The sequence below is a fragment of the Pyrus communis genome, chromosome 11 (assembly GCF_963583255.1).
Source record: "Pyrus communis chromosome 11, drPyrComm1.1, whole genome shotgun sequence".
In the NCBI taxonomy this organism is placed as follows: domain Eukaryota; kingdom Viridiplantae; phylum Streptophyta; class Magnoliopsida; order Rosales; family Rosaceae; genus Pyrus; species Pyrus communis.
Window position 1 is genome coordinate 26,123,379 of NC_084813.1, and position 24,351 is coordinate 26,147,729.

Sequence of the window (24,351 nt, forward strand, 5' to 3'; positions counted from 1 at the left end):
CGCAGTAGTAGTATTATTTGATATGTTTTTCCTCAAAACTGCCACAAAAAAAACCCATAAAGCATAAAAATTTAGAAACAGAAAAGAAAAGGTTTGAAATTACCATTAAAAACACAGAATGTACAGAGAGAAACCAAATCGAATTATTATGCCCCTTATTTCCCAACTTCATCAAAACAACCAAGAAGTATAATACATCAAGGTTAATTTCTCACTTTCTTTAATGAAAATGAATTCTACTTCTTCCCATCTATTTGTTCTTCGTTCTTAGGGTCCTTTGTGTGCCGCTTTCGAAGCACTTTATGCTCAAGGTAAATAATTACGGTTTTTTCCCTTGAGCCTTTTCTCCAACAAAAACAAAATTCCAACAAAACAAAGAGCAACGTGTTCTGAAACGAAAAACAGACGCAAATCACCCAAAATTACAACAGATCATTTTATATTTTCTAGATAAATCACATTCCCTAAGTATGATAAATATTCAAAGTTATACCATCCCAATTCCACATAAGACAGTACACAAACCTTCAGAGAGATGTCAGCCGATAGTCAAAAGCTAGGTTTCGTGTTGCAGCAACAGCGTGTTGCAGCAACAGCTCCTGCTGTTGTTCATAGATCACTGCAAAACAACACAAAGTTCTAATTGCTACACTACATGTATTGAATCAATTCCAAAAGGGTATTTACAGTAAAAAAGAAGCTCTATATACCTTTTCTTGGAATGTCAGCCTCATACTTCTTCACTTAAGCATTAACAGTAGCTATAGCCTGTAAAAATAGAAAATCAACTTTTTACCTACATCATCAGAGAATGGCAGCCACGAATCTTCCACTGCCTATAAATTCCACAGCTGCCTTACCCTTTGCCTCACACTTCATTGCTTGAAAAAAAACAATCACTACAGTCGCTCCAGACTTGCAGTAATAATATTATCATTCCCCCTCCAGCTAAAGAGCTTGTGTGTTTGTTCTTTGGAACCAAGAAAATGGCCTCATCTGCAAGTGAAAAACGCTTACTTCAAGATTGCAGCCAATGAAAAACATAGTGAGAACTCGCCGTACTTCGACGGATGAAAGGCTTACGATCAAAACCCTTTTCACCCAACTAAAAATCCTGAGGGTTTAATTGAGACGACTGAAGGGGTATATCTTTTTGTTCCCTTATCGGCAAAAACCTTCTGCTAGAGAGAGATATATCGAGAAAATGGACAAAAGGTTGAGAGGATTCTGGACCTATGACGAGTGAAGTCGGTTGTGAAATTGATTTGAATCAGATTTTTGCATGAAGGAAGAGGTGGAGGAAATGGTAGAGTGATTCGATTCGAATCGGTGCAGGAAAGAGAGATGCAGGAAATGGCGAGTGTTTTCTAAAACTAGATGGAAAAGCTATTTTCCATTCCCTCCTAATCCACGATGACAACACGTGTACACCGAAGCAAATGGAGCGCTAATGGCATACGCGTGGACATTTTCACACATGTAACCCAGGCAGAAATGAAATTACACAAACCAAACAGCGGCAAATCCATCATTTCACTGTTGGTGAACATGGACAATGATTTTCTGCCGCCTTTTAGTATATGTATAATATCATCTCAATTTTTTTTTCTTTTCTGTTTGTTTTTCTGCATTCTTAATTGATCCCTCTAATAAAGATTGATCAAATCCTAAATACATGAGAACGATCTAGTTTTTTGTGTAATTAGCACTATTCTTAATAGGGCTTAGGAAAAGAGCATTTGGGAACAACATTTTTGCTTATGTAGCTTGGTGTTAATTTAATCTCTTTGGTGTGCAATACATTTTCTCATATATTTATTTATCAACGATGGTTTGAAATTTTTGAATTGTTGTGTTGTAGTGTCATAATGTGACGTATATTCAAATTATCAACAATCGGAGTTCTTCGTTGACAAGCTCTTCAAAATTCTATTTCATATTAAAAAAAACACGTAAATATTGTTCTTAAGAAAAACCTCTGAACTCAACTGTTATTACGCCCGATTAGGGGACACTCCAAAAAAAAAGAAAAATACTAGCTAACAATTTTGCCCAGCTTGGCCTTTGCAACTTTTCTTTGAAGATATCATCGTTCCCCAAGTGGCAGGTAGGTCGATTATGTTTATGTATATGAGATAAACATGCAGTTGTAACTATAGGGAGTTTTTTACTTTAAAAAAAGAAAGGAAGAAATAGTATCTGATAGTTAATTTAGGTTCGGCTCTTTCACGGACAACAAAAGGCCTTTAGGCAGTGTACAACTATTCAAGTCAATGGCAGCAAGCAACATTGTGAATATCTGTGACAACTAAGGTTTCCAATTTTTTGTTATCTTGTACAATAAACAAATGAAGCAGCAGTGTGCATCCATACAAACAAAGCAGGCCAGTTTCCCCTTCATATGCACACTATAATCCCTTGTCCCAATGTGACGGAGAAGGACTTATATGAAATGGCGATGTTTTACTTACAGACAGACAAACAATGCATGAGTCATGATTCCCCAAAAACCTTTGAGAATTTACCTTTCGGACTCATTCAAACTCTTCTTGCCCTGTAACTTATGTTTTGTGTTGTTTATCAGTTGACTCATTTTATCACTTTCCTTTTTATAGTGACTTTTTCTAATTTCGTAAATAGTCGCATTATATCATCCATTATCAATTTATCATGTTGTCAGCATTGTCTCACTATACTGATCATAAATAATCAAGATAATCTTGATATGATACAATTGAAGTATCAATCTGCTTCCCTCACTGTAAGAATGACTTACTTACAACCCTCAGACATCTCTATAACATCTTAGATCAATAATACGACATCATGTGATTTAAATTTCTCACATGTGATTAATTTAAAACATTGTCACTTTAACGTATCTCTGTTTCATGCAAATCCGTCTCCCATACTTATGAGTATTTTCGATTTGATACAATAATATTACAATGATTATAGATGCCACATACAACTAAATAAGAGAAACAAGTGCAAGTCATAAATTAACTTGTGCTACAACTAATTAAGGTACACTTGCAACAAAGTAAAAAAACTAAATACATAATATATATATATATATATATATATAAACAAGTTAGGATGCGGGGACACACATTTTTGACACACATTTAGGGGGGCTCACTCTGTAATATATTTCAATAATCTAACTATCTATCTTTTAGTCATCCCTCAAATATTATGTCTACCAAAATTCCCTTAAATCCGAATTCATATGACGATTTGATTAAATTTAGTATTTCTTCATAGAATCGTATTTGTCTATTTTTTTTTTCACTACAAATTAATGTTTTAATGGTTTTGAATTTGTCTAATTTTACATAAAGATAATCTATAAATGATGAATTGCAATATAGACCATTCGGATCTTTGAAAAAAATTATGAAATAGGAGTAACAAAAACGTGTGTCAAAATATGTATCCTCATATCTTAATCCAATATATATATGTAATCATATATAATCCTGCATCAACTTGTCAATAATGCAGAAGGAACCATTAATATGTTCATAATATAAATATTTAAGGAGGTCATTTTCTTTTCCCACCAAAAAAGACAATTATATCATATAAGATTGTAATTCTATAATCACTTTAAATTAGATATTTAACATTTGGATGAAACTTGGCGTGCAGGCCGAATAAACATATTCCTTAGAAAAAAACTAGCAAACAAACATATCAATTTCAAATTAGCTCGAACTATTGTGGGCGAAGTTTCCTGCATCTCACATTCTTGTCACCTCCGACAATAATAAGTTTCATCTTTCCCATTTATGTTTATTTTGCATTCTCAATCTCCTGCAAGATTTGAAGCCAAAGCCTTAGCTACTACTCTCTGCAGCTAGCAATGGGAGATACAACCGACCAAAGTTCTTCTATCCCAAGCAATGTAAGTCTCTCTCTCACTCTCTCTCTCTCTCTCTCTCTCTCTCTCTCTCTCTCTCTCTCTCTCTCTCTCTCTCTCTCTCTCTCTCTCTCTCTCTCCATAGCTACACACACGCCTAAAGAAGTTGAGGTTTAACCTAAAATTAGTTGGCAATAACGAAGTAACTCAACCCCATATAAGCCTGTGTAAGGTTTTTTAACTTTTCGAGTGGGAAAACTCTCCTTATTGCCAACTGGTTTACCTAACCTATTGGAACATGCTCATAGGTAATTTGACTAGATTTTGATGCATTTGGATTATTTTCTGCTTGTGAATTAATTTTTCTAAGAATTCTGGAATTGTGTACTGAATCGCAGGTGGATGAGAAATGGAACAAGCAATCACAGATTATTGATGAAGATAAGCCACGGAGGCAGAAGGAAATAGATGAGTGGCTCCCAATCACTGGTTCAAGGAATGCAAAATGGTGGTACTCAACTTTCCACAATGTCACCGCCATGGTTGGAGCCGGCGTCTTAAGTCTTCCCTTTGCCATGTCCAATCTCGGATGGTATGTCAACTTTTCTCATTCCCCTTTTAGTCTAGTGCACTTCGAACTAAATACTTTATAATTTTATCTATGCTCACAGAAGTGCTGCAGGAAGCTAAAATATGAGTTTTAAAGTCATTGGCCTTGTTTTTTTTAATGATATTTCAAACTATTATAATCTACGGGAGAGAATTTCAAATTCAGATGCAAGAGTAGGCACACACTGTCTTGGCCAACTAGCCTAACTAACCAATAAGATTTTAATTGCTTGTTTAATTTTTCAGGGGTCCTGGTTGTGTGATTCTTGTACTATCTTGGGTGATCACTCTATTCACTTTATGGCAAATGGTTGAGATGCATGAGATGGTTCCCGGAAAGAGGTTTGATAGGTACCATGAGCTAGGGCAACATGCCTTTGGTGAAAAGCTAGGGCTTTGGATTGTGGTGCCCCAACAGCTCATATGTGAAGTTGGTGTGGACATTGTGTATATGGTCACGGGTGGAAATTCGCTGCAGAAAGTTTACAAGACGGTGAAGAAAGACAAGGATCCGATCAAACTCACCTACTTCATCATGATCTTTGCCTCCTGTCACTTTGTCCTCGCCCATCTCCCCAACTTCAACTCCATCTCCGGCGTTTCGTTAGCTGCAGCAGTCATGTCATTAAGGTACATCATTAATTTAAAAAGTATTTCTTTAGCTGAATTTTCTGTCAAACAGTGTCACGTACGTGGTGAGCAAGTACTTTGGAATGCAAATCAGTATTCTCAACACGAATTTGTCTATCCTCCCATGTTCCGTGCATGTAATTGAGTATACAACAACGAAAGTAGAACTATGGGAAACACGGAGATTCTTAAACTCATTCTCTTTTGATTTTGATTTCAGTTACTCTACTATTGCATGGACTGCTTCCCTCCACAAGGGTGTTCAGCCGGACGTAGCATACGGGTATGCAGCCAGTAGCACTCCAGGAACAGTCTTCAACTTCTTCACTGCCTTGGGGGACGTAGCTTTTGCCTATGCAGGCCACAATGTGGTTTTGGAGATCCAAGCAACAATCCCTTCGACGCCCGAAAAGCCATCGAAGAAGCCTATGTGGAGAGGAGTTGTGTTGGCCTACCTCGTCGTGGCCTTGTGCTACTTTCCGGTGGCTCTCATTGGATATTACACTTTTGGGAACGCGGTGGAGGACAATATCCTCATCTCATTAGAGAAACCTGAGTGGCTCATCATAACTGCAAACATGTTTGTTGTCGTCCATGTCATTGGAAGTTATCAGGTAAATTTGTACTAGAAACTAGAATATTTGATCTTGGTAAATTTCAAATGGATTTTAATCAAATATTCTTGGTTTTGCTGTGTTACCATATTGCAATGCAGCTATATGCAATGCCAGTATTTGACATGATAGAGACCTTGTTGGTGAAGAAACTGCACTTCAGGCCTACCCTAATCCTCCGCTTTGTTTCCCGGAATATCTATGTCGGTAAGTAGTTCAGCTCCTCATCGAGTAGAGTGACCGCCATAACTAGACTCTTTTCTCTCCATGCACACCCTTGTCTATTTATTTATGATCTTTACATTGAACAAATTAAAGGAGTTTAAACAAAAAGGATATACATGGCGTGCAGAAGGGGAAAATGGTGTTACGAATATCGTTTCCCAAACAATATTGAGTATATGCTTTGATCGTGTGTGATTGATTTCAGCCTTCACAATGTTTGTCGCCATTACTTTCCCCTTCTTCGGTGGTCTTCTAGGATTCTTTGGAGGATTTGCATTTTCCCCGACGACATACTTTGTAAGCCCTTGATATCTTTCTTTGCAGTCAAATTTAAGTTTTACTTTTCATTTGTTCAAGCGATAGTGTAGTCTAATCTAAACTATTGATTCACTGATTCACGATCTCCATCTGATTTCATTCTTTAGCTCCCTTGCATTATGTGGCTTGCCATCAAGAAACCGCGCAGGTGGAGCCTATCTTGGATTATTAACTGGGTACGTGTGTTTGTTCATATTCTATTCTTACATGTTTTTTCGGAGTGCTAATAACATCATCTTTCCATAACCATCTTCATTTCTAAATCGGCTTCCTGAATTGCAGATTTGCATTACGCTCGGCGTCATGCTGATGATTCTATCACCTATTGGAGGGTTGAGGAGTATCATAATTCAAGCCAGTACCTACAAATTCTACAACTAAGTAACAAACTTGGCACAAGCATAAGTACTTTGCCCTGAAGTTCAATGCAGTAGTTATGGAAATGCAAGCATATGTTACGAATAAGTACCATGAATGAAGACATACGATTCTAGGGCATGTAATTGTAACGAGGTGCCAACGGACTTAACCAGAAGAAAAACTTATGTAACAAGTCATCTCGGTGTGTATTTTTGTATTGTATGTCAGTATGTGTATGCATAAACTCAGAACCTTGATTCATTTATATTCAGCACCAATGAAATATAGATATCACTTTGGTGGATTGCATATATTGCTGGACACTGGTGGGAAGAACAATGTTACATTGGTACACGACTCTAGTGGCATCTTGAAATCTAATATATATAAACTTTCAGCCATATAAAACTAAAATCTATCCAAACCTTAAACCCAAAAGCATGCGAAGATACTCGCATTTTTCCGCCATTATGTTATCGAGTCTCTAAATCTTCTGCGATAGGCCTACGCTGTACTTTATTCTGTGCAACTAATAGCCGTGGTTATAACTAGTCAGGTTTTCTTATAGCGTTCAATCAACAATGGCATCGTACAATATACACACATCAATTGTACTATCTTCTTTGCCCAAGAATAATTTCCGGCACCAAAGCAACCAAAAAAAACATCAACATCAAGTGAGCTTAAAAAAATCAACTATGGCCGCATGGCTTATTCGTTGGACAAAAATAGCAAACAAAAATTCTTCAATTCCTGCTAGACCCGAAGCCAAAGCCTTATCTGTTCTCTGCAGCAATGGGAGTTGAAGCTCCGACCCTAAAATTCTTCCACCCCAACAATGTAAGTCTCTCTCTCTCTCTCTCTCTCTCTCTCTCTCTCTCTCTCTCTCTCCCTCCTGGATTTTGATTCATTTGGGTGACATACTTTTGGAGGAAATATATGATTGGCTTCCAATTACCTCTTCAAGGAACGCAAAATGGTGTGGTACGTACTCTAAAACTTTCCACGAATGTCAACTCCATGGTTGGAGCTGGTGTCTTAAAGTCTTCCCTTTGCCATGTCCAATCTCGGATCGTACGTTCAGCCCGTGTCCAATCTCGGATGGTACGTTCAGCAAGCACACTGCCTTAACCAACTATACTAAACCTCGGACAGATTTTTAATTGCTTGTTTCATTCATCTCTGGCGTCCTGGATGTGTTGTAAATTGTAATGGCGTTCTCGTAGGTGATCACTTTATTCATGTAATGGAAAATTGTTGAGATACATGAAATGGTTCCTGGAAAGCGGTTCGATAGGTACCAAGAACTAGGGCAACACGCCTTGGCGTAAAGCTTGGCTTCTGAATTGTGGTGCTCAGCAGCGCGTATGCAAAGTTGGTGTCGACAGCTCTTGGTAAACTTGGTCATTCAATCGGATTTTTAACAAATCTTGTTGCAATGCAGTTACTTGCAATGCCAGTACTTGACATGATAGAAACCGCGGTGTTGGTAAAGAAACTGCAGTTCCAGCCCACAACTAAGCTTCGCTTCGTTACCAGGAATATATACGTTGGTAAGTTTGATAACGAATTGACCTCCACTCTTGGGACGGCGTTATGTGATTACTGAATGTATTACATCATTTGAATCGATGTTCTTCGTGTGTTATATTTCAGCGTTCACAATCGTCGTCGGAATGACCTTTCCCTTCTTCGGTGGTCTCATTGGATTCCTCGGAGGATTTGCTTATTCCCACAGCATCACACTATGTAAGTCCTAAGTCCGTCTCTTTATTTGCAGTCAAAATCTAAGTTTAAATCTCACTCACTTAGTCTCCGTTTGATTTCGCTCTTCAAGCTCCCGTGTGTCTTATGGCTTGCCATCAAGAAACCGTGCAAGTTTAGCCTATCTTGGTTTACAAACTGGGCACATACGTAACTTCTTTCGTTCAATGGTGGTAAAACCAGACCTCCAGAATAATCGGTGTCCTCGATTTCAGATTTGCATTACACTGGGCGTCCTACTGATGATCCTATCGCCTATCGGAGGTTTACGGAATATCATACTTCAGGCCAAGGACTACCACTTCTACATAAAAAAACATTTGGCACACAAACCAGTAGAGTTCGTGAGGAATAAGTACCATGAAGGACGTATGAAAATCGGGTTTTCCATCCGTGTCTTTATTTGGTAGGGATTCTGGCCTTCGACAGCCAACCAAGTACCGGCAAAGTTGAATGTCGACGATCTCACCAAAATGCAGCATGACAGCGAAACAGGGCCCGAAAGTTCATCCATAACCAAAGCAGTTGGGAGGAATAAGAATATTGCTGAAGAAAGAAAGTCACAAAATTTTGGGTTGCTTCAACGCTTCAACCTATTCAATAAGTTTGGTGGTTGGCCTGCTTCAACTAGAAGATAATAGTATCAACTTATTCATTTCATTCCTAATAATTGATGCATACGCAGACGTGGATTATGTCAGTTAGGCACAACAGTGTGTGCTTGCCCCTTGTTCAAATCCCTTCTCGTAAGTTAAGAGTAGATTAGAACGTCATTTTGTGAAGTGAATTCAAGCAAACCTATGCAGAAACCAGCAAATTGTAACAAACGACAACAAAGTCTTATCCCACTAAATGAGGTCGGCTGTATGAATCTTAAAACGCCATAGCGCTCAGCAAATTGTAACAAACATTTGAATGAAAAGACTACGAAACTATGATAAAGAATACATGTTGCAAATAAGCGGCTTTGTAAATCCTAGAACGCCAGTAGGCTCAGCAAATTGTAACAACCATTTTAATTAAAGGACTATGAAGCTGTGATTAAGAATACATGTTGCAAATTGTTACATATATAACCACTGATAAGAACAACCCAAATTGTTATTAAGCCTTGAGAAACAGCTCAAATCTTCAATTTCAAATCTCTAATTGGTGAAAAACAAAAACCCCAAAACCTAAAATCTGGGGTTTTATCTAGCTTTCTTTTCCAATTCGCCAGTCCTGGCTCTAAACAATTCGACCCAGAGATTCGAAATCCACAAAATGCTGACAGAAATGGCGGCCATCACTACCACAATCCAGGAACCCCAAACCCACCGCGGAATCAATCCGTCGGCGGCGCCGCTGATGTAAAAGGCCCCCATTCGGTACACGAAATACGGACCCACAAAGCCACGAACAATCGAATACAGAATGTAAAAAGGAGGAGACAAAAGATCATACATTTTAGCTGCAAACTTCAAGTCGCTTCTCCTGGCGTTGGCGAGCGTCCAGACGTTCTGGCAGAGGCTGGTGACCTCGGCGAGGATCAGGAGGGAGAGAATGGCGAATGCGCCGTGGGAGGCGACGTAGCGGCAGGTGAGGAAGACGAAGAGCGTGGCGAGGTGGTGGCCGATGAAGAGGACGTCGCTGGGGAAGAAGACGAGGTAGTGGAGGAGATCGGTGAGGAAGTAGGCGACGCTGTAATCGAGGACGGAGTTCTGGAAAAGGGTGTTGGGGGCGGCGAATCCGGTGGCGGGGTCGGAGAGGATGGCGTACGCGGAGAGAACGACGGCAGGGGTGCCATGGGCGAGGGAGATTAGGCAGCTGGAGGCTTCGGGTCGGATCTTAGGGCTCCAAGTTCGGAAGACGATGAAGTAGGCAATGACGTAGACGATGGAGAACATGAGGAAGAAGATGGGGAGGCGTGGGAGTTGGAGAGATGACGACGGCGACAGCAACGGCGATGGCGGGGAGTGGATTGGGTTTTGGGTTTCCATCTGAGATGGAAACGAAATCAAAGGGCTTTGACGAAGATTACGGGAATCGGAGAGAGGGTTTAATTTATAGAGAATTGTGTTGTTTGGGATGGAGATTGGGACGACGACTGGTGTGGTGTGGGTGTGTGAGTGCGACTCTTGAGACTGACTGACTGCGTTCGAGTTGGACAAAGTTCATAAGAATTTGGTGCGGTGTTGAACCGCTAAATCTATTTTATTGTTTATTTGTACGAAGCGATTTCGTGTTTCGGATGCATTGAAAAATCTCGAAAACATGAACAGTATGTCATATGTTATTTTATAAGTAACAAGAATTTCGTATTTTAGATTCATTGAAAAATCTCCACGGAGGAAAATTTTAAAAAAATTTAGAGTCAAAAGCTATATTTTGTAAATTTAACTCAAATTTTCCTCGGCTTATTTAAAAAGTTAGAATCAAGCTAGTGCTCAAATGAAACACCATGGCTATGCCTCTCCAATAGATACTGGCGATGTTAAAGGCATGTACTTGAATTATAAAAAGTTAGAATCCAGCTAGTGCTCAAATGAAACACCATGGCTATGCCTCTCCAATAGATACTGGCGATGTTAAACGCATGTACTTGAATTATATTTTGTAGATTGGATGATGTAGTAATTGATGGTTGAATTCTTTGTTTAAATCATTACAAAATGTATCCAACCATCAAACAGTAGATCATGTGATCCAACCATTAAACGCCAGATCACATGATCTATCATATTTAAATAGACGGTAATCATTACATAAAGGATCCAACCATCAATCGCCACATCATATAATCTACAAAATTACCAGTCTCCATACTTAAAAGTCAAATTCGATTTTCTTTGCAATTTTGCATTAGAGATGTTATAACTTGCACCACAACATCTGTAATCAAATACGTGTACTTTTGACTTGTAAATTTTGTCTTTGGAGATGGTTTTAAGTGCGAGGGACGAGCACCGGCCTCATGTGAACGGGAATTCAAATTCGGGTTCAATTTCTCTTACCAATGAGTCTTACACGTACCGCCGTGATCCGACCCGGCAAACGGTAGAATTCCGGTAGAATTCCTCGTTGAAACGGCCACCGGGAAAAAGAAAAAGGTTCTATCTGGCCTTTGGATGGTATCAAAGGACGGATAGTAAAGTACCAAAAAAAGCATCAACGAGAAAAGTACGCAGACATTTCTTCTTTTTTAATCCTCTTTTCATATCAAAATATTCTATTTCGTGCTTCTTTGGTTCGTCCATGAGTACGAAAGCAGCACACGATTTAATCAATTTCTCCCTCTTCTATATCATTTACAGGACTCGGAGAAGCATTTACCGTACTTGGAGGAACACTAACAGGCTCAGCGTCTTCCTCCTCATCATCGTCTTTCATGTACAAGCCAAGTTGTTCCAACGGGTTACTCCCTCCAAAGTTAAAGCCGCCTAAGCCGTCCTGCGAGTGGTCAGGGCTCGTTTCGTCTACAGAGCTCGGTAGCTGCTCTGCAGGGGCAGTTCTAAGCATCTCCAGATCTTTAAGAAACCGAGAGTTCTCGTTGATTTCAACAGTCTTTTCTATCTGCACACAATGCAAACAATTTCCCAATAAAGATCCACAGATACTCGAGGGGTAGTATGTATGCAACATATGAGGAGGTTTGGCTACCTGCAGCAATGCCTGCCTTGCTGCTTCTCTCTCAAGCTCCCTCTTCCGTTTAGCCTCAGCTGCAGCTTCTGCTTCTGCTCTCCTTCGAGCATCCTCGGCAGCCTTTGCTTCTGCTTGTAACCGTGCTTTCTCTGCTCATATTTTGCAACAAAATACACAAATACATACGAACAGACATTTCAGTTTACTAAACTATAGGAGACGTTTGTGAACATGGTTTGCAATCAAAGGATCGTTGCAAAATTTTATGCCACCAAACCCATACAAAACATGCACACAACAAAGGAATTGATGCAAGCAGAAAAGTAAAACTTTAAGCGTAAAGATCTCCACCTTTCTTCCGTTGCAGTTCAAGTTCCTCCCTCTGGCGCCGTAATTTCTCAGGATCTCCTTTATCACCCTGATCTCAGCCAGATCAAATTGCACCGGATCACATCCAGAGTAGAAAATACTTGCAAAATGGTTTCATACAAACACAGTAAGTACACAAGTAGCGTGACTTTGTAACCCACCTGATTAAGTGTTTTCTCTCGTGCTCTTAAAATGGTATCAGCAAAACGATTCTTCAATAGAGCAGCCCTGTACTGCTTCTCGGGGGAGACTGGCCTCTCTTGGGGAGCACTGTCTCCTACATTTTTTTTAAGCGATAAAACTATGAGATGCTACCACAAAACCAACAGCACAGCTACTATTTTTTTTTTTTTTTTTTGACTTTTTTTTCTTTTAAATGAGATTAACTCTTCAGCTTACCATGCTGGCAACAATCTGACTCAACAGGACTTGGCTTCTGCTGGGAACTTTGTTCAACTTGATCCAACCCACTATCAGACTCTGTAAGATCCCATGGATTTGAAAATTTAATCATCAAGTAATTCAAAATCCATAAATACAATCACACCTCAGAGAAGTCTAAACCATGTCACTAGTAGAGTACAACCAAGATGGTTACTAACATGATTGAGAGTCCCAAACGGACTAAATTCAATCCCCATCATTAAGCTGAATATTGTAATAGATGATCGAACGGCAGCATATAAGAGATCATGTTTATTATAGATATAAAAAAAAAAACCATGTTTATTATAAATAATAGATGATCAGATGTCTCTTAAAAATTAGATGAACAGATGTTATGCATCTGCAACACAAAACATGATACGCTCTTCCAAACACGCCTCTATTTAAGCAGGAAGGTACTTCCTCTCTATTCATGATCCTGTTTTAATTAGATTTCTTGCCCAAGACATTGTCAAAAGATTTCCTATTATCTTCTATAACTACATATTATACTTTCGACCCACCCTGTGTTTCTCCTTTATGGACTGGAAACTGTATATCAAAAATACTTCATGCAACACCCAAGAGAATGAAAACAGGAATGTGATTTTATTAAAAAAATTACTCACGATTTCCTTCGAGGGGATTATCAATTGTTGTCTTTACATCTAAATGAGCTCCAGAACTCACAGTTTCTGGTACCTGAAGAAGAATTAAGTATGATGTCAGGTCCGTCAGTCAAACCACTACCCAGTACCCATACATTATTGTACCACACAAACTCAATAGCTCACAAACCATCCATCATGAGAGGTGCAGAAAAATTGATTTGATGTATTTAACATAAAATTTCAGACAGCTTATGCTCATTTACCAGACTTGCGGCCTTCACATCATCACATTCACTCTCAGAAGAACTGCTAGAATCTGAATCTGTAAAACATACACAAGATACAAAATTATTTAGTGTTTGTGAAACTCAGGAAAAAAAATCACAACTCTTTTGCAAGCATGCACAGTCTTTATTTAATTATTTATTTGTTGGCCTCAAGTTAAGTCAAAACTTGAACACTAAATAATTTAGTGCATGAATTGGAGAAACAAAATATTTGCTCCAACAAGCCCTACTCTATTTTATTTTTTTTCCTCTCCATCTAATTAAAAGTAAAAAATTATACAATTTAATGCATGAAATTGGAGAAATAAAAAGTTGACAAACTCAACTTACCACTGGAGCTGCTTGAGCTGATGGCTTTACTACTTTTATGGCCAGTATCCATTTCTATCTCCACAGGAGGATAGCTTGAGACAGGAGGCTCATTTCCACCAATATCAACATCTTCATCAGCCGGATCATTCCCTACAAATGCATATAGTGAAAGGGGGAACCAAGTGTTTCAAACATTCTAAAACTCAAGTCGGCACTTATATATGCAAGTAGATAAAGAAGAATATGACCTTTACATGGTTGCATGGATGAATTGCTCAACCCTGATTCATTGACAAGCTGCAATATAGTGACAACAATGTATGTTTCAGGCATATATTAATCTACTTTGATTCCAGGAACAGGAAAAAGGTGAGGTCGAGCTAATACCTCTATTGAACAAGGTTCAGCCCTTGCATGGTTCTTTCGTTTCTCTTGCAAATACTCATTTAAAAGCCTCCGTAAGGTGAACAAAGTATCATCACTTAGAACATCGATATCAATCTCAATCTCATCCTCTCCAGAGTCCTTTCCATTTGAACTGTGCTCCTTCAAGAAATCAATGATGTGTAACGGCATCTCTCCAAGCAAAGACTCCAATTCTCTGCTCAGATTGAGCTTCTCCTCTGTTGTCATTACTCGCTTAGGAGGCTCAGACTTGACTTCATTGTGCACTGACGTGATAGTCCTCTTTTTTGAGGGGGGCAATGGTTTAGGAGTTTCCATGCCTTCGCAAGGACCAGATTTAGTTGGCGGTGGTTGGGAATCAGCCTTGGGCAGTTTTTTCTCAATGGTTTTCCACCTGACTTCAAAAAATTTACTAAGAGTATCAGCCATGGCATAGACCTTATTTTGTGGTGGATTGTAGGTCATGGCATTGGTGAAGGTCATCCTTACGTCAGCAGCAAACTCCAACGGGGATGAATAAGATCCCGAAGCTATCTTGCTCTTTATTGTACCCAAGTCCATTGGATGTTTGATAACAGTGAAATAATCTGGAATGTTCAACTTCACCACATCAACAGGTTCTTTGAAAAGCCAACTGGATTGATGGGCCATCAACCGTTTCAATAGTGCCTCGCATTGTTTCATAAGAATCGCACTAGCAGTGCTAGAGTCAAACCTCCCAGAAGCTTCCGGATTCCGTGTCTGTGCTTTTGGAGCCCCAAGATTCAGTCTTTTCCCCGACACAGAAGTCAATGTTGACGACTTTCTAAAACTATCGACATGCGGCCCATTCTGGCCATTGCTGATGATATCACTGGAAGAGGACACTGCAACACCATTGGTTTTATGCATTTCAACTTTTTTCTGAAGTATTCGTATCTGTTCAAGTTCCATTCTCAACCTATGTATCAAATCCTTCCTCTCTAATGACACCATGCTTGACAAGGGAAGAATTTGTATGGGCACATGAAAACTGTCGCGGTTACTAGAATTCAAACTAATACTTTTCCTTGTTGGAGCACTTGAATCCTCCGAGCCAGTAACTTCTGCGTCGATTCTTCCTGAGCTACCCAAGCATTCACCAGCCTGCTCAAATGCACCGCCATAGTACCCTCCCCTTCCCGGGTTCTTGTTCTTCTTGGCCATCACTAAATATCCCAAACAATCTCCTAGCACTATTCTTTATACCAGAACAGTGATTTTCCAGTTAAACAAAATGGGGTCCGTTAGGTTGCTTAGGAAGGAGCAATAATTCAAGTTCGTCTCCAATTTAACCGCCAAAATGATTACTTTTCGATACAAGAAAACACATACAAATAACACAACTTAGCAGAGCTTCATTTTAAATTACCTTCAAAAAAAAAAAAAAAAAAAGATAAATCCAAAGACGAAGAAGAAGAAGCATTCATCAAAAAGTTTACAACAGTAACATTAATCCTTGGGTAAGTTCCAGAGCTCAATTTTTACATCTAGAAGTGAAAATTCGACAAAATTGAATAGAAACCCTAAAAACTTGAACAGCAACTAATTCGACAAAATTGAACTAGATAAAGCACAAATTCCCAAGAAAGAAAGTTATCCAAAACCCTGGAAGAAATACCTGTAGCTATCGCTGAGCTGCCCACTAGAGTTCCAGAGCTCTCTTGCGATCAAACAAGAAATCTTCTGCGCGATCACAAATCGAGGTCGAGAACTTCAGAGCAACGAGACCGAGAAACTGCGAGGGGTGGAGCGTGCAGAGTGAGGTAAAACCCTAGAGAGCCCGAATTGAACAGTGACCGGATCGCGACCCGTACAAGCCAGAGGCGACGAAGAAGAAGACGAGCTTGAAGAATGCAAGGTTTCTTTCTTTCCCGCAGAGCAAAGCGCACGAGTTAAGAAAATAATCGGACCAAAAACGAAAAGTTACAGCGAGAATATCGACTGCCCTGACTGTTAAGTCTTCTGATTTAATTATCGATTAAAACAGGTGTCGCCGTGTCGACCCTTGGATGAAACCTATTATTCAGAAAATTTGGGATTTCAGCCGTTAGATCTGATTAAGCGGGGTTTTTTTTATTATAGCAAAATTATGTTTTAAATTACTCTACTCACTATAATCTATGGAAATAGGAAATATTGTACTTATTACTGACTGGTAAATGCAGTTACTTTTTTTTTTTTTTTTTTTTTGGGTCTGAAAAGATGATTAATTCGATAGAAAGTTACAAGCCAATACAAAGGAAGTCAAAATAATCCAAACACATTGGGGGAACAGATAGATAAAAGCCCAGCCCAATTAAATAAACAATAAATGGAAACCTAAATCCCTAATTTCCAACTGCAGAAAGCAGCGTCTGCCGCCGTCACCGCCACAAAGGTCTTGCTAGCAGCTACTGAAGCAGCAACACTAAAGAAAATGACTGAGTGGTGAAAACGAACAAGACATTGTAGCACAAAAGTACCAAACCCGCAACAAGAAGCACACCACATCCAAATTTCTTCACCAATGACCATAACCAAAAGATAGTCATCATATTCAAATCACATTCACGAATCCCTGCAAATATATACAAACACAGTAGCACATGAGTATAAGGTGAGGCTAAGGAGTATGTAAAATACCCTTACTTTGGCCGAAGCCGCCATACACTTGGTCTTGATGGAAATCTGGCAAGCTATTTGGGGAGGGGACAGGGAGGGAAGGAAATAAATCTGGTAACCATATTCTGCTTGGAGTTTGCAGATGAGAGCAAATGATGGGGTGGGGATGTTTATGGGGAAAGGAGGCAGAAGGGAAAAGTGAGGAGAGATTAAGTCTTGGGTTTGGAAAATAACATCCAGAGGAGAATGAGGGGTGGAGAGGAACGAGATGAAGTTTAAAAGCGAGACAAACTCACGGGAAAAATTTAAAACAAAACTCAAGGAAACTGAGAAAATTTTTAGGGAAAGTTGAAAAAAAAGAGAAGAGGATAAGGAGAAAGGGAAATAGGAGAACAAGGAACTTAGACAATGACAGTCACCGGCACCCAAGCTAAAGACTAGGACCGATGGCAAAGGAATTTGCAAGGTTGGGAAACCAGATAGAGTCTTATGTGTTTGCTGCTGGCCCTACACTCGATCTTAGCTGATCTTTTACTACATAGCCTGGTAAACGCGGTTACTTAATAAGCTTATCTCACGGAAACTTTATGCTACTATTTTTGTAATTTTATTCAATGATTTAAATTATTTTTATTTTAGTATATTGTTCATACATTATTTTTGTAAAAAATTAGATAAATATAAAATTGTTAAGACATTCAATTACACTGAAAAAATAGATGAATACCTTTTTTCTTATAAATACCAAAGGCTATCATTTAATACAATAGTTTAATTATTTCGGATTTGAATAATTTTTGTAAAGATGATTGATGGATATGGTTGCATTTTTGAAATGAGATAATACGATATATCAAGTGTGATAATACAATTGATTAAAATTAAAAAAAAAACTAATTATATTATGAAACTTAATATAATGAGCATGTTCTCCACATAAAGGAAAATTTCTCGTTTGAAAACTAGGAATTCACATTCGAGCCCATAGTAAATTAGTAAAAGTATCATCAGCTTTAAAAAGTTAAAACCCCTTCGATCAAGACCACCACTCAAACCCCTCTTGCCGCCATTCTCCTCCTACTCAAAGCCTCTTGCCGCAACTCTCCTCCGACTCAACCCCACTTGCCGCCCTTCCCCACCCGGCGGATACCTTACTGGCCGGCGAAATCACACAGGCGCCCAAGTTCCTACTTTACAGTTCTCTTCTTTTCTGTCTGACATTTGCATAGACAGTCTGATTACCCAGAAGCGCAAATCGTTCAAGGTAATCTTTCCTTTTTCTTTCTTTAGCCAAGATCACGTTCTATTCACAGTTATCATACAAAGTTTGGTGAATTGTTTTTCTTTTTAATATTAAATCTCCAGTTTGTAGGTTGCGAGGGACATGATCCATGCTTCTTATCCTACTGTTTGCAAGGCTTTGTAAGAATTTGAGCTTGCAAATTATTGTGTTTTTGGTTTATTTCCCAGCTACCCATGTATAGAAATTGATAACCCCTTATTGAAAAATTTGAACTTGAGTAGATTAGAATGGATGTTGAATGATAGATTTCAGAAATTGTTCGAAATTGGTTGAAGTTGAGGGCTTTATCTTAACAGATTGCATTTGCTTCTCTAGGAACTTTGGAGCCAGGGCGGTACGAAGGTCGTTGGGTTTTCACTCAAACTTTCCCCACAAGGTTTTTATCAGGCGGATTCGGATGGAGAGTAATAATCAGAACTGTAGCCTAAGAGGTGGCAAGGAGGATTCAAGAGGTGCCTTGGTTGTTCTTGAAGGCTTGGATCGTTGTGGGAAGACGACACAATCAACTAGACTAGTAAAAAACTTGGAGAGGTTAGGGCATTCAGCTGAGTTGTGGCGGTTTCCTGACAGAACTACAAGTGTTGGGAAAATGATATCTTCGTATCTTTCCAACGAATCTCAACTGGATGATCATACAATCCATCTACTCTTTAGTGCCAACCGTTGGGAGAAGAGGTTAGTTATTCTTTGTTGTGAGGTTTCTATATATTGCACTTCTTCTGATTGTTGTTTTTGTTTCTAACTGATGCCAGGACAATACACAGTGGGATATATATTTTTTATCTTTTGATGACCGAGTTGTGTGACAATCTGGTTTAATGACCTAATCTTTCATTGTTCGAGTTTAGTTTCTGTTGACTTTAGAAACCAATGTAACGGTAAAATACACAATGAACTCATAAGCAGCAAAAGTTACTTCAATTGTATGGCTGATAGGGAGGAAACAAGTTATTGAGTTTTTGTTTCTGTATACGTTTACAGGATTCTTCTAGTCTTCATGGGCATCTAAATGCACTGTTTTTCTAGGCCCCAGTGCTCATTTACATAAAATCTGTAATGACCTCAAGTATTTTGCATTTAGGTTTCTCAGGAACCTGGCTAAAATCAATCAAGATGAGAACAATGTTTGGTTACAAAATGTGTGGGGTATTATTTCGACCATGTAGACTTTAGTAAAGTTAGAAGTTTTTCCTTGTTATTTTTAACTTAGTTGGTGTTATGCAAAATGTGGAAGGAATAGTTTAGGAGGGGAAGGAACAGTCCATGTCCCATTTTGTATGACATAGTCGTTGGCTTTTTTAGTTTGTTTAATAATTATTTTGATTACTATAAGAGTGTCTGCACTTCAATTTTAGCTGAAGTTCATTCTTAGGGTGAAGAATGAGGTGGTCAAATCATTTTTCTAAGTAATCTATAATTTCCCTGTAGATCATTGATGGAGAGCAAATTGAAAAGTGGAACCACCCTTGTCGTTGACCGTTATTCCTATTCAGGGGTGGCATTTTCATCTGCCAAAGGACTTGATATTGAATGGTGTAAGGTGGGGAAATGCTTTATGTTTTACCCCTGATGATCTTTAAATTCTGTACATAAGGATATTAAAAAGATGAGGTTTCTTTTACAGGCTCCGGAGATTGGGTTATTGGCTCCAGATCTTGTAGTGTACCTTGACATACCACCTGAGGTATGTAGTCATTTTCATTTTCACACTGAATTTTAGGTATGTCGGTTAATTTTCTGCTTGATTGCATATCTAATACTGAACATGGTTAAGGTGATTCCCTGCTACCTATGTGGTCTTACATATCTTCCGAGGTACACAAACAGCCTCTCATAAGAGGTTTCCTAGGTATGCAAATTGATTTTGCAGTCAATAGGTTCTCAAAATAGATAATGGGTGTATATTTTTGGCCCTTCATGGCTAACTACTGATATCTTAGGGTCCTTATTCTATGCTGACATTTATTGTTGAGGAAAATAGAGCTGTTACATTTAGCCTGGCATGATGTTGACAAATTAGCCTGGATGGTTACTCTGCAAATCAGATCGACACAGTGATTTTTCCCCTTTGTTGATATGAAGTATGAATTTATAATTGTCAGAAAGCTGCAGAAAGAGGAGGCTATGGAGGTGAGAGATACGAGCAGCTTGAGTTTCAGAAGAAGGTTGGTCAGAACTATCAGGTCCTCCGCAGTCCCACTTGGAAGGTAGTTTGTTGATTCATTCATTTAGTTCACTAAAGAACCTTGGATATTTGCTTCCGGTTGTGATGCTATCTTGACCATATCATCCTGGATGCAATTTTTTACTCAAACTTTTAATTTTTGTACTGTAAAGAATATATTGAATCAACAGATGTCCATTAAAAGAAGTATTTAGAGGAACAGAATGAACAGAAATGGAAAAAGATTTCACTCTCACCAAGAGCATAGGTGGGGTTGTGATGCCAAACGTATTCCTCCAATTTCATTTTCTCATGCCCAAGTTTTCTTCTGTTTTCCAACAAACACTGATGTGAAATCTGTTCCTAATATATAATATAGATGCTGGCTGGGCTATCATTATCTGATTATTGTTTACACATTTTATTTTGGAGTGATGCTGCAAGTTGGCAATTTTTTTGTATAGTACGGAGGCTCATTGAAGCAGTGGTTCAAATACAACTAACCCTGCAACACTGCTAAATTGTTTGGTTTACAACTGTTATTCTCGAAGTATACTATTCCTAGGTGAGTTGAATTATGTGGATACTATGGCGAGGTTAAATTTGTTTTGGCTTGGTGCAGATCATAGATGCTTGTTCATCCATGGAGGAAGTTGAGGAACAGTTGCAAAAGATGGTACTCAATTGTGTAAAAACATGCCAAGAAGGGAAACCCCTCTCTTGTCTCTGGTCTGGTTAAATTTTATCTTCTCCGGAAAGGGCAAGACGCATGTATCTGTGGAAGGTCAAATGCTGATTATTTCATCTCAGATTGTATGACTATTTTACTCTTGTGTTAAAAGAGTTGATTCAGTGTTGTTTACTCCATCAACAGCGAAAAGCGGGATCTTTGGTAAAAGTCTTCCTTGGTTTCGTGGATTCAGTCCGTTGTTTGTGGTTGTCCATGACTATTAATGTATCGTAATTGTTTTTTTCACTAAAATAGACGAGATTGCGAGTTCTTTTGCATCTGCATTTCCCTTTTTGTTTGGTTTTCCAGCCCTGCGTCAGGAATTTGCGAGGGTTGTAATTTGTAACCGAGGCTTGCAGTAGCAAGTTTTGCTGCGTTTGGTAAGCGGAAAGGAATTTCCGACGTCTTTTATCTGCGGAAGGGAAATGAAAGATCTTTTATTGTGTTCGGTAATTTGGGTAAAGTTTTCGCTCGCACGGCGTTTTTAATTGGGATTTTTAGGATTCATCTTGGTCGAAATAAAGCTTTGGAAAATTCCAATTTGTGATAAATGGGTCGTAACTCAAGTCCAAACAAAATGCAAAGCACAAAAAACCCTAATCTCAAACAGCAAAACGCCTGCCTTCACTGTTGTCGTTTCCTCCGCGAAGGAAGACATCGGCCCTAACTGAAAAGAGCGCCCGAACCAAAAATTATATTTGTGAATGTTGTGCATAATCAATCCACCAGGAACCACATCATCCATAGCCACACAAGCGAGGAAGGTCACAAAACATAACATGAGGAGGGGGAGGGCAAAAGGGTGTGTAAAACATCCTTGTTCCGACGTGAATTGTTCCACACTTCGTCCAATTTTTCCGACAAGTCGGTTCAACAGTGGATTGTGAGTGTTGGGTCTGGTGTCAAGATAAAGCCCAACACTCCGAGATCTAATTCATGATTATGGGTTGGAAAAGATGAGGGGGAGCGAGGGAGAGGTATGAAAGCATGGTGCGGTGAGGAGGGAAATGGATCTGGCGGTGAGCGGCTATTGAGTGAAGAGAAGGGAGAAAGCTGAGACCAAGGCTCAAATGGCTGAGACAAATTAAGGCTCAGACAACTGCGACAAGGCTCAGAAGGAAGTATAGATGAAGAAATAGGGAGGAAGAGAAGCAATCAGGAGGCTGCCACCAACCCTAAAGCCGAAGGCTAGGGCCGGTGGCTGTAAAAGCCTTTCGTAATACAAATTTTATAATCAAAATCAAAGAATGTATTAAATAAATAGACGGTTAACCATGTTACTTGAAACTCAAGTTCGACCTAATTCTATAGGTTATATTTTTTATGAGGTATCTGAATACACTTTATATAGATCGTGTGCCAAGGTTTCATAGATCATACAGCTTTGGAGGAATCTGTATACACTTAAGGCATCAGCTTGATGTTTAGGATTGGATTAGAATGAGATTAGAATGAAAGTGATTAACTTATCGCTTTTAATCTAGTTCAAGGGGATTGAACAGATAAGTTCTATAATAAGCAATCCATATTCTATCTTCAAGTTGAACACAATTTATTTATTTTTTCATTTCTTTCTTTTACATACCTTGAATTGAATATAGTGAATTGTTTGTTCCAATCCAATCCAATCCTAAAAACTAAACAAAACACTTCACTAATTAAGTGAATGGTGGTGCTATCCATACACCCCCTTTACCACTCACGCACGCCTTGTAATTTCTGGCGGTTGGGTCGAATGAAACAAAGATCAAAGGATTAGTTAAACTAACAAGAGATTCGTGGAAGGTAAAAATGAGTGTCAATAGCTCCACACTAAATGAATACAAAGAAATAGTAGTCAATGTTCGATCAAGAGAGAGACTGTCAGATAGAGAGACATGCAAAAGGAGAGTTGACACATCAGCCAATCTCCTAGCTTGAATGATCAGAAAAAGTTTCAAGATAATGAGAAACTTCATACAGTGAAAATGCAAGCTCCATCGACGGGCCAAAATTATGGAAAAACTGAACATAGTAATTAGGTGCATTTAAAAGTTCTGTAATACATGTTAAGGGTTTAATTAGGCGCTGTATCTTTCGTAATTATTACACCTTCTCAAAGTACTTAAATTATGGATAATATATAGTTTTAAGAACACACACATTCAGAAGATTAGGAGCACAAGTCGAGAGGAATGTTTGGAGCAACATATATGCAAGAACTTTTGGTAAATGAATGGCCTTCAAGTTTAATTATGATGTGATTCTGAAGGAAGAAAGCCAATGGCTGCATGCAGCCTTGATGGTCAGTTATGGAGGGTGATGTATGTGAAGGAATGGAGAAAATATTGAGAAGTGATGATCACTAAAAATATCAAGCAAGAAAGAATAAAGGAAGAAAAAATCGGGCATATTTTTCTGTGGATAATTCTTGCATTCTCTCTTGGGAATGAGCTCATTTTCTCACTTGCAAATAATGTATTTTCACTGTAAAAAATTTATAATCGGTACCATTCAATCTCTTAATCTTCTTTGAACATCATCCCTACAAAAAATCATTTGAATCGGTGATCATTTAGTCATCCAAATGAATCAAATAACCCAATGGTTTATCATGAATATGCTACTTAGTACCTACAACTTTGAGTTGTTTGATACATTTGGACAATTAAACAATCGCTAATTCGAATGATTTTTTGTAAAGATGATCTTCAAATTTAAAATATTGAACGGTTCTGATAAAATTTCTACACTGAAGAGAAGTTATTTGTAAGTAGGGTAATGAACTTATTCCCTAAAGGGGGGAAATACAAGTATTATCCTTTTGTTATTTGGAGATATTAGTGACTTTTTTTTTGTAATCATTTTGTTTTTAACTAGTATTTAATTAGCTTTTAGTTTTTAACCTTTGTGTTTGAGATTTTGAAAAACTAAGTGGGAGAAAAATGGAGGAAGGATGCATGAATGATAGATGTTGAAGAAATGTATAAGAAAATTTACGCACAAAATAAAATTACTAAGAACACAAAATTATTTAAAGTTGTTTTCACATTCTAAAGTTTGTTTTCATTCATTCTTCTTTAGTTGTTCTTCAATCCCTCCCACCATCCTTCTTCATTCATCCATTCTCCTATATA

The 24,351-nt window shown here is 38.5% G+C and overlaps 4 protein-coding genes and 1 long non-coding RNA gene across 9 annotated transcripts; 2 read left to right on the forward strand and 3 right to left on the reverse strand.

Annotated features, from left to right (window-relative positions):
* Window positions 1-580: 580 nt before the first annotated feature.
* LOC137709436 (uncharacterized) lies at window positions 581-897 on the reverse strand. The gene is made up of 3 exons (XR_011064863.1): window positions 861-897; window positions 711-768; window positions 581-619 (listed from the first exon to the last, which is right to left on the reverse strand). It is a non-coding gene; the product is annotated as an uncharacterized lncRNA (long non-coding RNA).
* Window positions 898-3,759: 2,862 nt separating this feature from the next.
* LOC137708648 (lysine histidine transporter 1-like) lies at window positions 3,760-6,930 on the forward strand. Its single transcript, XM_068447769.1, has 8 exons — window positions 3,760-3,910; window positions 4,264-4,457; window positions 4,721-5,104; window positions 5,325-5,718; window positions 5,820-5,925; window positions 6,149-6,240; window positions 6,369-6,437; window positions 6,544-6,930. The coding sequence occupies exons 1-8, from the start codon at window positions 3,869-3,871 to the stop codon at window positions 6,640-6,642; spliced, it is 1,380 nt and encodes a 459-aa protein (XP_068303870.1). The 5' UTR covers window positions 3,760-3,868; the 3' UTR covers window positions 6,643-6,930.
* A 2,451-nt stretch (window positions 6,931-9,381) lies between these two features.
* Window positions 9,382-10,511, reverse strand: LOC137708731 (TLC domain-containing protein At5g14285-like). The gene has a single exon (XM_068447875.1). It carries the CDS (start codon window positions 10,362-10,364, stop codon window positions 9,576-9,578), a length of 789 nt encoding a protein of 262 aa, XP_068303976.1. The 5' UTR covers window positions 10,365-10,511; the 3' UTR covers window positions 9,382-9,575.
* Window positions 10,512-11,534: 1,023 nt separating this feature from the next.
* Window positions 11,535-16,365, reverse strand: LOC137749576 (transcription factor GTE8-like). 3 transcript variants are annotated; one of them, XM_068489696.1, is made up of 11 exons: window positions 16,056-16,365; window positions 14,399-15,630; window positions 14,260-14,308; window positions 14,030-14,161; window positions 13,676-13,734; window positions 13,431-13,503; window positions 12,775-12,855; window positions 12,537-12,652; window positions 12,358-12,424; window positions 12,025-12,155; window positions 11,535-11,937 (listed from the first exon to the last, which is right to left on the reverse strand). In XM_068489696.1, the coding sequence occupies exons 2-11, from the start codon at window positions 15,599-15,601 to the stop codon at window positions 11,644-11,646; spliced, it is 2,205 nt and encodes a 734-aa protein (XP_068345797.1). In that variant the 5' UTR covers window positions 15,602-15,630; window positions 16,056-16,365; the 3' UTR covers window positions 11,535-11,643. The 3 variants fall into 3 exon arrangements, with proteins under 3 accessions (XP_068345797.1, XP_068345796.1, XP_068345794.1); XM_068489695.1 differs by having other exon boundaries at window positions 14,399-15,744; XM_068489693.1 differs by having other exon boundaries at window positions 14,399-15,635; window positions 16,056-16,364.
* Window positions 16,366-18,077: 1,712 nt separating this feature from the next.
* LOC137708440 (thymidylate kinase-like) lies at window positions 18,078-21,646 on the forward strand. Of its 3 annotated transcripts, none has more exons than XM_068447520.1 (7): window positions 18,078-18,302; window positions 18,404-18,460; window positions 18,657-19,016; window positions 19,770-19,881; window positions 19,966-20,025; window positions 20,444-20,548; window positions 21,128-21,646. In XM_068447520.1, exons 2-7 carry the CDS (start codon window positions 18,423-18,425, stop codon window positions 21,242-21,244), a joined length of 792 nt encoding a protein of 263 aa, XP_068303621.1. In that variant the 5' UTR covers window positions 18,078-18,302; window positions 18,404-18,422; the 3' UTR covers window positions 21,245-21,646. The 3 variants fall into 3 exon arrangements, with proteins under 3 accessions (XP_068303621.1, XP_068303622.1, XP_068303623.1); XM_068447521.1 differs by having other exon boundaries at window positions 18,411-18,460; XM_068447522.1 differs by lacking the exon at window positions 18,404-18,460.
* Window positions 21,647-24,351: the final 2,705 nt, after the last annotated feature.